At 41.1% G+C, this 15450-nt stretch overlaps 1 protein-coding gene across 1 annotated transcript in view; it reads right to left on the bottom strand.

Annotated features, from left to right (window-relative positions):
• Positions 1-15450, bottom strand: part of LOC136862829 (uncharacterized) — a 148608-nt gene that overhangs the window by 64064 nt on the left and 69094 nt on the right. Inside the window, exon 7 of the mRNA XM_067139093.2 lies at positions 6001-6309. Within this exon, the coding sequence (XP_066995194.2) occupies positions 6001-6309 (309 nt within the window). The remainder of the gene's footprint in view (positions 1-6000; positions 6310-15450) is intronic.

Below are 15450 nucleotides of genomic sequence, written 5' to 3'. Positions count from 1 at the left end.
CGGAACTTTTTGGAGCTAACATGCGTAAAAGCTTGGGATCTAGTGCCCGCATCCTCGAATTAAACGTAGAAGCCTTACCAAAAGGGAAATGTGATTATCTCAGCAAATTAACACCGATCATAACATTGGCATTATAGCCTTGCAAGATAATCAGATGGTTTAAGACGGTGTTGACATCATAGCAAAGATCCCAGGATACAAAATGATAACAAAGCTCCGGCCATCCACCGAAGGATCAATTTTTTATGGAAAAATCAATTCACTTGGTATCAAGATGTTACCTGCCAAAAATGCAGTGACATAGAATCAACCAATGCATCAATATCCCAACCACTCAACATGAAATGGCCAACCTGACCCTACGTCTGGTGCCTACCTTTTACATCTCTGTAGAGGACTTTAATAGCCGCCATACATCCTGGGGCTACACAAAAAATGATAAAAGTGGAGAGAAAGTGTCTATGCGGAGGGAAGGACATGACTTACAGCTCAATGTTGATGATAAAGAAAACGAAATATTTCGCTCAGGCGCAAGGAAGTCCGACAACAACCCTGCCTTGGTCTTTGTCTCCACAGATGAACGAAAATAAACTCCGCTTAAATCACACAAGGAAAGTCCTAAAACAATTCCCAAAAACGAACACTGCCCTATAGTTATCAGTGTTGGCCTTGAAATCCCAGATGTAAGATCAATTGACTATGCTAGACGGCATTTAAAGAAAGCTAACTGGGAACAGTACAGTAAGGAAGTAGACAGCTATCTACGATGGGTACTTCCAATGGCAGGAAAGTACAACAGGTTTTTCGGGCAGCAAACCGGAACATACGACGAGGATTTGAAAAACACTATATACCATGCTGGGGTGAATCTACACAAACAATGTATGAAGAATACCAGGGAATTGGTGATCCTTCAACTGGGGAAAATACTACTAGTTGAAAAAAATGACGGCAGAAAGTAAAAATGGACAAAAGATGTATTTCTCAACTCAACTTCACTCACTGGAGTAGGAAGGCATGAACACTGCTAAGAAAATCTGGTACTGCACCAAACATCTGCTACCAGAAGCCAAGGATAACACAATGTCAAATGGCACTGCATATAAAATCACGAGCCGAGAAAATCCCTATAGACTTAACCAAAAAATATTAACAGAAAACCAGCTAGAAGGTATGCCTGGTAACCTGCAAGACACTATCACATTCTCCCATCCATTCAGTTAGAAAGAAGTAGTTAATGCCATCAAAATGTTGAAAGTGAGGAAACAGCAGGATTAGATGTAGTATTCCCAGAGTTTATTCGACATATTTGAGGCCATGAAAAATATGTCTAAAGACACTCTTCACTAACATCCTTAACACCGGGAACATTTCTCCAGAGTTAAAGGTAGCTTATACTGTGGGCACGTTATAACTTTGCAAGTACTAACCGTGGCCTTCCTAATAATTAGAAGGTTCGAGCAACTATAATCGCTGTTACTCCAATTCGAATGACATTTCCTATGAAACTGGGACTCGAAAGTACATTAGGCCAACCTTTCAAGTAGTGCTTTATTCACACTTGTGCTATAGATTTGAGAAAACATTTTATATATGCTAGTAGACTGCCATTCTCTCTGCATTATCTTGTGACAACCAGTGACGTTGCTCAGCGGCAGAGTTATAACGTGGCCACTATACCGTAGCAGTCCTCAAATCTGGAAAATCGCAAAACGATGCCTCAAGTTACAGACCAATAGCACCGTTCAGTATTTGTTTGAAACTCTTGAATGCCTACTCCTCAGCAGAATTCAGGGAGTAGTAAACAACATAACTCCTGCATATCAGGCAAGTTTCCGAAATAAACAGGTACTGGCACTAACGTTCTACATTCTACACGTAGCCTTCTTGTATTATCTGGTTCATACTGAAAATCTGATTCTGACAGCCCCTCTGTGGTCTGAAATCACACTGGTTTTCATCCGTCTTCCCCTCAACCACTGACTGTACCCTCCCTTCCAAGGTACTACTGAACATTCTGCCCAGTATACTGATCAATGAGATACCTCGATAGTGGCTGCAATCTTTCCTGTTCCCGTGCTTATTAGGTAGGTGCAATTACTGTTTTTGTCCAATCTGAAGGTACCCACCAGCACACCATGCTAATCTCATTACTCCATGAAGCCATTTCACACATGTCTTTCCACTATACTTCCGCATTTCAGGTCTAATTTAATCTATTTCTGCTGCTTTATAACAATGGAGTTTATTTACAACCCTTTCCAGTTCTTCAAGCGTAATTTTACCAACATCATTGTCCTCCGCCGCATGAGCCTGGTTGCTCGCAACGTCACCCGGAAGATACCTTGAACAAACTTGAAGACATCACTATCACTAAAATCCTGAAGAGTGAAGAACTGGTACATATAATTCTCGAGATAACTAACTTATTAAAGTTTTAATTATTTATTTGGCTTTCGGTCTTATCGACCTTGCAGCAATCTACAATTTTTTATTTTTCTTATTATGGATTATGAATTGACTTGATGAATTTTGCTTATACATTTCACTTGAACACAAGCACTCATCCCTCACAGCAAATAAAGTAACCAGGCGAGGTTTAAATCCCCGACCCAGCCTGGAATCGAACATTAGACCACTACGTTGAACATTCAGCCAAGGAGCCGGACACTGTCGAGGTAACTACTGATGGTGGTGGTGATTATTGTCTTAAGAGGAAGTACAACTATGCAACCATCCTCAAAACTACTGATGTCCAGCCTGTTTATGAGCCTTTTAATGGTGATGCAGCTAAAGACTGTGTTCCTTTCGATTATGTCAAGAAGTTAATGGAGCGGGCTGAGTAGCTCATGCGGTGGAGCTGTGACTTTCTGAATTCAAGGTTGAAGGTTCGACCCTTGCTCAGTCCCGTTGTATTTGAAGGTACTCAAACACGTCAGCCTCGTGTGGGCAAATTTACCGGCACGTTTAAGAATTCCTGTGTGACAAACTTCCCGCACACGGACGTCTCCGGAAATCGTAAAAGAACTTAGTAGGACGTAAATCCAATAAAATAATAATAATAATAATAATAATAATAATAATAATATTAATAATAATAATAATAATAATAATAATAATAATAATAATAATAATAATAATAATATACTTTCTTTCCTTCTTAATCCGTTTATCCTCCGCGGTTCGTTTTTCCCTTGGACTCGGCGAAGGATCTCACCTCTACCGCCTCAAGGGCAATGTCCTTGAGCGTGAGACTTTGCGTCGGGGGATCAAACTGGGGTGGAGGACCAGTACCTCCCCAGGCAGCCTCATCGGCTATGCTGAACAGGGACCATGTGAGGGATGGGAAGATTGGAAGAGGTAAGAGGGAAGGAAGCAGCCGTGGCCTTAAGTTAGGTACCATCCCGGCATTTGCCTTGAGGAGAAATGGGTGAGTTGGGAATCGAACCCCCGTATACTCGGCTGACCTCCCGAGGCTGAGTGGACAGCGTTACAGCCGCTCGTACCACTTTTCAAATTTCGTGGCAGAGCCGGGAATCAACCCCGGGCCTCCAGGGCTGGCAAGTACACCACTACACCACAGAGACGGACTTTATTATTATTATTATTATTATTATTATTATTATTATTATTATTATTATTATTATTAAGGTAATTGACTCTAAAAGCTAAGTATGAGCATTGAAAACAACTATCCATCACTTCAGCAGGGTCAAGGGCAAAAACCCATCTCATTTTCCGAGATATTATGAACAACGAATAAAACGTGATAATCACAAGATCATACTGGTGTCCGTTTGGTCTGATTTTCAAGTGACAAGGGTTGACCTAATGGCTGTGCATAATGTTGATATAAAGCTGTGGACGTGCACTAAAGCTAGAGCGCTTGGGTTGACTGATTTGATGTTGATACTGATACTGATGTCCGGAGCCGTAACGCTATCATCAAACTTCGTGTGCTTATCCATCATCACTTCAGTTTCCCATATTCAATAATGTGATTAAGGATGCCTGGAAGAAAATTGCATTGCTACTGACAACGTAATGTTGGGGCACTCTCAACTGCACAAATGCGTCATTCTTCGAATGTGCTTGCTACGGGTTAGGGGCGGCTGTGTGCTTGCATCCGGAAGATAGTGGGTTCGAGTCCCACTGTCGGCAGCCCTGAAGATGATTTTCCATGGTTTCCCATTTTCACACCATGCAAATGCTGGGGCTGTACCTTAATTAAGGCCATGGCCGATTCCTTCCAACTCCTAGCCCTTTCCTATCCCATCGTCGCCATAAGACCTATCCGTGTCGGTGTGACGTAAAGCCACTAACAAAAAATAATCCTATCCTTTAGTCCGGCTCCTTGGCTGAATGGTCAGCATAATCACCTTCTTTTCAGAAGGTGACGGGTTTGATTCCTGGCTGAGTCGAATATTCTAACTTTAAAATGGTTAATTCACCTGGATCCGGGGCGTGGAGTTTGTACTTTGCCCGAAATCCCTGCATCTCGCTCACCACACTTGACACTACCAACCACTACAATAACGCGTACTTTCCCGTTTATAGTAGATGCCACCTACACTCGTCGGAGGGTCCGTCTTAAAAGGGCTGCACCATGCTAGCAATAAATAATAATAATAATAATAATAATAATAATAATAATAATAATAATAATAATAATAATAATAATAATAATAATAATAATAATATGTATGTATGTTGGGTATTCAGCCCGAAGGCTGGTTTGATCCTCTGCAGCTCCGCCAACAGCTGTCATAAATAGCCTAGGCGTCACTGAAGAGGCATACTAGGGAAATGAGGAGTGAGGTAGTTTCCCGTTGCTTTCCTCACCGAGCCAGCTGTTGCTATTACATATCAGTCTGCCAAGCCCACTGAAATGCATGCACCAACCGACCCTATGAGCGATATTTTCACACCATAACAGGGACTGGCTGCATAAGCAATGGTATTACTAGCATCACTCATACTTGTCACTTTCATATTGTCAAAGCCAAGGATGAGACTGAGACAGGTCAATGAAAGTAACAAATTTAATGTAGCACATACCAGAAGACATAGCGCACTGTAAATAATACATCTCGCCAGCAAAGGCATTAATAAATAATAAATAAATAAATAATAATTATTATTAATAATAATATAATAAATAAATAAATAAATTAAATAATAATTATTATTATTATTATTATTATTATTATTATTATTATTATTATTATTATTATTATTATTATTATTATTATTATTATTATTATACTGTCGTTCACTGTACAGTCGTGCTGAACAGATTTCTACTTCAAGACCCAAAAATATGTCTACGTAAAGACAAATAAAATTAGTAGAATATTCACTACTTACAGCTGTGTTTCGTGTCGTATTAATTATTACACTGATATCCATTTAGGCTCATAAAATCAGCTAAAATGGGTACAATATCGTAAGTATTGATTATAGTTCAACTTTCCGACATATTTGATTTCATAATATTAGCAGTCCAGCATTTCGGGAATATACCTTGTATGTTTTACTGTATGTAAGAGATCACTTTATATTTTTATCATCTACTTTAAACCTTTAAACGTTGTAAGAGCTCTCGTCTGCTTCCGAGGTAAGCAGTCACGCCCATTACAATATATACGTTATTTTCTTGACTCGCTGGTGTCATTAAATACAGCTACGTGAAATAATAGGCTTAAAATTCTGATCGGAAATTATCCGTCATTTTACGTCGAATGTGGTAGAAAATAACACCAATAATGGTGCGGAACGGTAGTTTTACGATGAAATGGTCAAATATTCCTTTCTTAAGCTGCAACGGCGATAGACAACTTGCGCGTAAGGAATAACTTACTGAAATCGAGAATAAAAGATGTTCCTGTATCTGAGAATTTACAAAAACGGGATTTAGAATACTATCGCACAGGCTATTTCAGTAATCAAATCCATTTTATGAAGTGCAAGATTAAAAATAGGATTCCCAATAACACTTACCAACACACGTCTTATTGTCCGAAGAGAGTGAAAAACCTAAGCCACAAATACACTGGAAGCTGCCATTGGTGTTCAAGCAACTTTGAGTACATCCACTAATTTTTTCTTCACATTCATCAATATCCTCACAATTTCCATCCAGCATCTGCCTCATTCCCTCCGGACATGTAACCGGTAACTCTGTTGCTGTGTGCTGTAGAGCACTGGAATCGTCCTCCTTCTCTAGGCAGTGATACGATCCGATTGTGTTGACACAGCCAAGCTCGCAATGTTCTGTCTGCAGGTCTTCATAAGCACATTCGTTTATATCTGAAAATATAAATAAGACAATTACTACATAATTAGATCCCACAAGACTGATGGATATTCATTTCCAGATAGTTTTTATGTTTTTAACATTATGTATTAACAGAGTAGGTGAAGTGGCCGTTGTACATGTTAACCACATCACCCCACCAAGGGAGGGAATCGTTACAAGACCAAGTGCACGAAGTGCTGCTCTTCTGGTGGCTATCGTGTGCTAGTTTCAGATTAAGGTTTCCTGTGGATCATAGATTTAATTCTTTAGAAACATGAGTGGAGTTTGATGAGGTGCAAGCCTTAGAATTCTGGTTTACGACAAATTACTCACACTTCGTTTTATTTTAAGACCGGTAGTAGTTAGGAGGATGTTAAAAACTTATAAATGTGTTGTATTAACAACTCACATATTGAGCTTGAGTGTAATTTGTCAATATTTTAAGGGGTTTGGGTACATAGTATATTTTTCTGATATCTTTGTGTTCAGCTGAACCTAATCGTTTCATACCACTATGTTCCTTAACACACAGTTTCCACAATAGAATGCACTTTACTTTTTATTCGAACAATGTTTTTTCGAATTCATCCCATTCAAAACTGGCGATTCTGCGTAAGTTGCAGATTACGTGGTAGGTCAGGACGTTCATAAACACTTCAACCTCTCCCATGCATGTTCAGTGGGATTCATGGGCATTTAGGCCACTCCATCTGAATGATACCAGTATAACAAAAGAAGATATCTTCGAACCACACTGTCGGCAATCCTGAAGATGGTTTTCCGTCGTTTTCCATTTTCATACCAGGCAAATGCTGGAGTTGCACCTTAATTAAGACCACGATCGCTTCTTTCCCACACATAGCCCCTTCCTTTTCCATCATCTCTGTAAGACCTATCTGTGTCAGTGCGACGTAAAGCAACTTGAAAAAAAGCGTTAAAAATAAATGGACGATTGACACGGAGTTATCTTCCGTTAGGATTATGTGGCCTCCGAAATGCATGTGATGGTATTCCGCTATTGGTTGGGAATGTCGTTCCCATTCTTTAGAGATTTTAGTGTGGCTTGGACAACCATGATATTTTAGAGTGAACCTGTACTATGCCACCCCACAACAATAATGAGCGACCATCTTGCTGCACATGCCAGCCATAGTGTTTGAGACGAGCATTACTACCCCTACAAACACGTCGTCTGGGTTCAGAAAAGCATCATATTCGTCGGTAAACCCTATGCCAATTCTGTCGAGTCCATTTAGCGGTATTTCTTGCCCATCTGTAGTGAGATGCATGTTGTCGCGGTGTACGAGGAGACACTCGATACTGCACATTGGCATAATACAGCCTGCTATGAACGGTTTGATTGGATACTCGACGTCCAATAGCCACAACAAATGTCGAATGAAATCCTAGTTCCATTGAGCCAGCAGTCTGCGATAGCGGCCATCGACTGTAACTATGGAAAGCTGGTTGGCCTCTGCAGTTCTACTACCTGCTGTTTTGAAAATATTGCATATCCGAACCACATCGTTTTGATTTAATTTAACTTGTTGATAATTCTTGACGTAAAGTGATTACGCAGCCACATTCAAATGTTATAATGAACTTTCTCCGTACTGTTCAGAGCACGATACCAGGGCTACTTACAGATGTGAGTATGTTTAGAAATACCCTAAGGGTCGCCTTTCTAGTCTGTGATGAATATTCCAGACAGTAAGACACGAAGACTGCATACAGATGTGATACAAAATATTTGATGAGTGTTTTTTCAACTTTCCAAGAACATTTCTCCGTTCTACTTTCTTGGAATGTGAAACTCTGTAACATTTTAATTCAGTTCGTAAGTCTGAACTTTTATTTATAACATAGGTTCTGCTCGACAAACCAAAAAACATTTTCACCTTCTATTACTGGTATGTGCATATGTTTGGTCGTAAACACGAAAGTTGCTTGGATCTTCAACAACTACAACGCAAGCTGTGATACATATCCTAGGCGTCACTGAAAAGTAATACTAGGGGAATGAGAAATTATGTAGTTTCCTGTTGTTTTCTTCACTGAAGCAGAAGGTGTTGTTACATAACAGTGTGCAAAGCCCATTGATATGTACACCAACCGATCCTATGAGTGATGGTATTCACACTATTCATAACAGGATTGGTTTGACTGCATAAAGCATGGTGTTAATAACATCGCTCATACCACTATTCCTTTCGTATTGCTAAAACTAAGGGTATGACTCAGTTAAACAAAGGAAAATAACAAATTTGTTCCAGCCCATGCCAGATGACATCACCCGAGACTGATCTGAGTTTCATAAACTCTGTAGTTACATTTCCATTAATGATCACATTATACGTCTTACTAACATTATTCCTAATGCCCATCGTAACATGTTTTCTGTAAAATCTTCTAATGCAGGAAGACATATAACGAATATTTCAAAAATATAATATATCGTGTTAAGAACATTTCCCAAATTGATATTTAATAATTAGATATTGTTTTGAATATCATTCTCATTTAAACAATCTTATTATTTTAGACCAGGGGTTCCCAACCTGGGGGGCGCGCCCCCCTAGGGGGGCGTGGGGCTTTATCAGGGGGGGTGAAGTGATTTCCGAATTAATTATTTTAACTCGAATATTACAATTTTGTTAATAAACATTTTTCGAATCTCACCAAGTGATTGTCGCGCCAAGTCAATCGTTCCAAAGCACTGGTAATTGCCAACTGTCGGCATAAACCTCAGCGGAGCAGCAAGTTTGGAGGTGAAATAAGGAATTTGCTGTGTTCTGAGGAACAAAATGAAGCCTGAGAGCAGGTACGGGACCAAGACCACTCAACGCACGTTTAATTGCACACTTTGCGGACCTACTTGCGTGAAAGTAAACTATGACCATACGCGACATGTTTCAACTCTTCAACGATGTCGTAGTTGCTTTCATTTTCCAGTATTACTGTTACATATTGTACAAGGTTTTTCTCATAAACAAAATATATTACATAAAGGAGTTACTCGTATATATGTCGGTATTATATCAAACTGATCTAGTAGCGAGAACAGAAGATAAGGCAATAATAGTAGGCTAAATTATTATAATCATTTATTTAATATAACGTGTTAGGCTTTCACCACTAGCGTGAAATTCTATGTAGGCCTATTGGCATTTTGGACTACAACTAATTAATGTTTAACCACAGCAATTAATGAAACAGTGACATTTTCTCACCAAAGATCTTAACTGGCAATAAGTTACTAGTCAGGAGTCGACATTAACTCTGAAGAACAAAGAATATCGGAGTTTCAGAAGCAACGAATGTAGTGGAAGTTCCTCCTTCCCTCACACCCTGCGGCATATAGACTCGTTTTGTGGGTAGCTCGTCCTTGAATGCTCTGTTCCCACCCCTACACATTCTTATTCTTCCCTTGCAGTCAAATTGGCGAGAGCTACATAGTACAACTGTCCCATCAGAGATGGCGCAGTAATGGCCATGACAACACATCGCTAGGGATGGGTCCAGCCAGCAGACTCCTGCAGCCAGACCCACCGCGCAGCACTTCGAACCCACGGGCTCCGGCAGCCCAGCCCGTGCAGTGCCTTTCTCTTTCTGACGCGGCAGCGTACTGGCCCACAGCACTGGGCTTATACGGCCCACCGCAGTCCACCGCACTGGGCGGGCTCCAGGGAATAACCTTGAGTAGTTCTCCACAATAACATGTGCGCTGTGCACAACGAAATGTTCACGTCACGCAACTATGCGGATCATTCACTGTACGAATTCCGTACGCTACTAACATATTGCAAAGTAGACTAATCGCATTTTGAAATTAAACGGTAGATATTTCTCCTGCACTATAATAATAATAATAATAATAATAATAATAATAATAATAATAATAATAATAATAATAATAATAATAATAATTGAAAACAAACACAAACTTTATTTTAAACTAATATTCATCTGCAATTGATAACAAGTTAACTGAAAATGAATCTAAATAACACGAAGCATGGGGCCTCATTTGCGTGTAACTTATACTACAATACAAACTGAAATGACGTGCAATATGCCAACGACAAAAACAAACCTGAACATTACTTTTAATTAGTGTGAGTAGTTTATTGGTCACTGATAATTGGTGGCGGAATTGCTGTGAATGAAAAGGAGGGCATCAACATTGTCGGGGTGTAGATGAGACCGTCGTGCGTTGAGAATGAAGCCCGCTGAACTGAAATTCCTCTCTGAAGCTGAACTTGACGCTTGTATACATAATACCTTTTTAGCGATCTGGTGAAGTTTCGGATAGTTTTGTCCATTTGTTCTCCAGTAGGATGCTATATCTTCTTCCATTCCACAATTTTGCCTTAAATATCTTTCCAGCTCATCTGTTGGAGTAGGACCATCATCAACGTCAGCCCACGAAGCAAACTTCATTACTTTGGCAGGTTGTGGCATAGTCGTGGAGTTTGATGACCCCGGAAGATTAGAATGGTCGTCATTCATGAACGTCTCGTCCATCATAAGGCTTTTTACCTAAAAAAAGGAAGAGAAAAATCAAATAAGTCGCTATATAAGTCGGCATCTCGTTTTGTTTTTACCATTTGCTTTACGTCGCACCGACACAGATAGGTCTTATGGTGACGATGGGATAGGAAAGGCCTAGGAATCGGAAGGAAGCGGGCGTGGCCTTAATTAAGGTACATTTGCCTGGTGTGAAAATGGGAAACCACGGAAAACCATATTCAGGGCTGCCGACAGTGGGACTCGAACCCACTATCTCCCGATTACTGGATACTGGCCGCACTTAAGCGACTGCAGCTATCGAGCTCGGTAAGTCGGCATCAGAGGGCGTTGTATGAGGTAAAAATATTACGCAAACAGTGGCTGCTAGTAGGTGAGAAGGTGTAGGAATTGGTACGTATTGTATCAACTCTTACGCTATTTGCACGCAAGAAATGTGGAATTAGTTAGAATCAAAGAAAGTACTTACACATCTGATTTTTGAACAAACTACTATCCTGAAGAACACATAGGTTAATATTCAAATTAGTGCATCACGTGCCTTACCTCCGCTGTTACATCACACCTTTCATTGTCAGGCATCATTTTCAGATGGCGAAATGGTGCCCACAGAAACGTTGCTACCTTATGGTACTTGTGAATGATGAACTTCTCTTCCATATACAATTTGATGTGGTTCCGCAAAAGTTCTATTTCAGAAGCCTCCCCGGTATTAGGTTCCTGAGTCAGATGCTGTAGGAGCGTCATTTTCCATGGTAAGACAAGGTGCAGTGTGGGTGACTTCTCGCATTCCAATTCTTTTGATGCTTCCTTGAAGGGCTGTAAAATAGGCTTACATAAGATGTGTAATAAATTCACCAAATGGAAACAATTTAAACTGCCCGGTATTACTAATGGCAAATCAAAAAAATGTAGAAGGCTACATAACAAAATACATACCTGAAGGAGTGCGATCACGTCGTTCAACAGCTTGATATCGATTCCATCCATATGATTTGTCTGTCCTTTTTCAGCTAGTTTTTCCCACAAAGCCGAATACTGACATTGCACAGATTCTAGCATAGTTAAACGAGTGTTCCAGCGAGTGTCGTTGGATTGTTGCAATGATTTTTCAAGAGCGTTCAATAGGCCACTTTGTTTTACGTATGTAACAAGTCCTTTCGTCGCAGACATAAGGGTATCAATGTGAGGGCAACGAACTGATATAAACTGAGGATTGAACGCATTTCGTAGCACCGTGTTGAGCATATGACAGGCGCAATTCAGCCTCGTATAATCACGCAGTGCGGCAATTATGTTGGCACCCTGATCAGTTGTAAAAGGCACGTCTTTAAGAACGGTCTCGGTGACACCTAGGACCCTAAATCGTCTCACCAATTCTCTTTTAATATTATCACTTGTTTTAGGCTCGTCTGGAAACCTGGTCGTGAACAAGACACGAGACTTGAGTTCCCATTGAACAAAATAAGAAATCGTGCACGTTAAGTAATGGTTCCTTTTTGTGCTACATGTCCACATATCCGTGGTGGCTGCGCATTCCCTTCTACTTATAAGGTCGAGTACCTCCGGCATAATTGAATCCCGTAGACGTTTAGCACTTTCTGCTATGTGTCGGGAGACGGTTGTTGGATGAGGTATGATATCTGTTACGGATACCTTTCCATACACCGATCCAGTGTCAACCAATGTCTGAGCGAGATCCAGAAAGCCATCACCTCCGACTGTCTCATACGACCTTAAGTCTCGAGCACACAAAGCAACACATTTAGCAACAATCAAGTCCTGGGCAGGTTTAGGAAGACGATGTTCTTTTACGGGAGATGATTTGTTGTTAGATACACACGGATGACGGGAAATGTGTGACGTGCCTGTCAACCCTTTAGTGTGTACATACAGTTCACCGCAGATCGTGCAGCACACAAAATTAACGTCTCTTCCATCACTGTCAACAACAGGCTTGAATACCGACCAAATACGACTTCTAAGGTTAGGGTCCGGTTCAGAAGTCTTGTATTGTCCGGTTTCTAGTTTTTCTTTCACTTCACGTTTTCTTGCCACGGTTTCTTTTCGTTTGGAACCACACTCCGCACTCATTTCCAATAACAGGATAGACGGGCGAAGTCAAACAGAAAAGCACAGCAGACCTGATCGTCTCCACTCGAACGTAAGACAACACTCCGCTAACACGCAGTACACTGTACACATCGAAGCAGTCAGCCCATAGTACTACCACAGCGCTGCCCTTGGCTCACCGCGTACGCACGACATAGCGCTGCCCAGCCCGGCCCGTGCGATGACGTCACGGGCTTCGTATGTTCGAGCTTTGGAAAGCCCATTGCCGTTTATCACCGAAGCAGCTCATGGGTTGGGCCGCTCCGCAGGACTCTGCCAGCCAGTTCATTTGCTTGAACTAGTTCATTCGATACCGTTCATCGCCTGGAGTCGTTCAAATGAACTAGTTCAAATGAACGAGGTAGTTCATAAGCAGGTGTGAAATGTGCTGTCACGTGACCATTAACATGGCACGCCATTGGTCATTTTTGAACGAGCTTATTTTGTCGTTCAAATGAACGAGGTAGTTCATTTGTGCTCTCGCGTCATTTCGTTCAAATAAACGAAGTCGTTCAAACGAACGAAGTCGTTCAAATGAACGAGGTAGTTCATTTGTGCTGTCTTCATGGAAACGCTCTCGTGGCACGTCGTTCAAATGAACGAGGTAGTTTATTATGAGCTCTCTTGGCAACAGCACAAGCGGCGTGAGGAGAGGTAGTTTACCGTACCACACGCGAGCTAGTACGTAAATTTTACAACAGATGGTACTTGCGTACGTCTTCGTCTTCCTTTAATTGAATGGCAAACCATTCAGCCTTGACCCCACCCCACCTCCTACGTTGTTTAAAGCTCGGTGGTTTTAAGGGGCGTATGAATCAGCTGTTTGAGAGAGAAGAAGCTACTGTATTTACTGCCTTTATACACGGGAAAACATTGCACTAAGGTGATAATTGTCCTTTTTATCTGTTAAAGAGCTGGGAGGACGAATCATATGAAACGTCCTGTTAATAAGGGATGTTCCTGAATAGCTAACTAATAAAATGTCAGATGTAAGTCCTTTAAGGCGTTTGCTGTATAAAACTAGAGTTTCGTCTTAGGCCTGACATTACACTCATCAGAGTGGAATGTGTCAGGCCCTATCCACTGACGATGATAGGGTGTATGCACGTGAATTTATCAGAAGCCCATTAACTTTTGATATGCTCTATTGGTATGAAAAATCTAATTCCCTCATCGATAAACATTCCCCATTAATATTACAACATATTACAGTGAGTTGTGACTGACTTTATGAACTTGAAATGCGGTCAGCTGATTCTTAACCCAGACGTAATTAATAGTTTCGTTGTCAGGGAAGAAATGTAGGAGATACACAATTTCAATTTGTCTTCATCACACCATTGTTAAAGCGTAGTTCTTTGCTCTATTCACTTGATCATAAGAATGTATGGTAATTTCGAAGGAATATGATAGAAAAATATTTTGTATGCGACAAAGTGACAATAAATACGTACATAGGTTAATGGGAATGCAAAACTCCCTCTGTAGATCAGTAGTCTACTTCCGATCCGCAAGACTGGGGGTTCAAACCCGGCAGAAGTACTCGGATGTTTGAAGGGCGGAAAGAAATCCGTTCGAAACTATATCGTGCGATATCGGCATGTAAAAGATCTCTGGTAACACATATGGTGTTTACCTTAAGTCAGTCAGATCACCCTCCTGGTGAAATAAAGCAGAACGTCAAATCAAAATGCCTGTACATGGTAGCTGAAGCGTACTAAAAATAATAATATAAAATAAATTTATTTATTTATTTATTTATCTGTTTACCCTCCAGGGTTGGTTTTCCCCTCGGACTCAGCGAGGGATCCCACCTCTACCGCCTCAGGGCAGCGTTCCGGAGCTTGAGACTTTTGGTCGGGGGATACAACTGGGGAGGAGGACTAGACCTCGCCTAGGCGGCTTCACCTGTTATGCTGAACAGGGGCCTAGTAGGGGGGGGGGAATCAAAAGGGATAGACAGGGAGGAGGGAAGGAAGCGGCCGTGGCCTTAAGTTAGATACCATCCCGGCATTTGCCTGGAGGAGAAGTGGGGAGACCACGGAAAACCACTTCGAGGATAGCTGAGGTGGGAATCGAACTCACTTCTACTCAGCTGACCTCCCGAGGCTGAGTGGACCCCGTTCCAGCCCTCGTACCACTCTTCAAATTTCGTGGCAGAGCAGGGAATCAATCGGGGCCTCCGGGGATGGCAGCTAATCACGTTAAGCACCACACCACAGAGGTGGACATTATTATTATTATTATTATTATTATTATTATTATTATTATTATTATTATTATTATTATTATTATTATTATTATTATATTTTTGCTAGTTGCTTTACGTCACACCGACACAGATAGGTCTTATGGCGACTATGGGATAGGAAAGGACTAGGAGTAGGAAGGAAGCGGTCGTTGCCTTAATTAAGGTACAGCCCCAGCATTTGCTGGTGTGAAAATGGGAAACCACGGAAAACCATCTTCAGGGCTACCGACAGTGGGGTTCGAACCTACTATCTCCCGAATAC

Source organism: Anabrus simplex, chromosome 2 (genome assembly GCF_040414725.1).
Source record: "Anabrus simplex isolate iqAnaSimp1 chromosome 2, ASM4041472v1, whole genome shotgun sequence".
NCBI classification, from domain to species: domain Eukaryota; kingdom Metazoa; phylum Arthropoda; class Insecta; order Orthoptera; family Tettigoniidae; genus Anabrus; species Anabrus simplex.
Note: the sequence above shows the minus strand (reverse complement) of the source record. Positions and strands in the feature narration are given on the sequence as shown.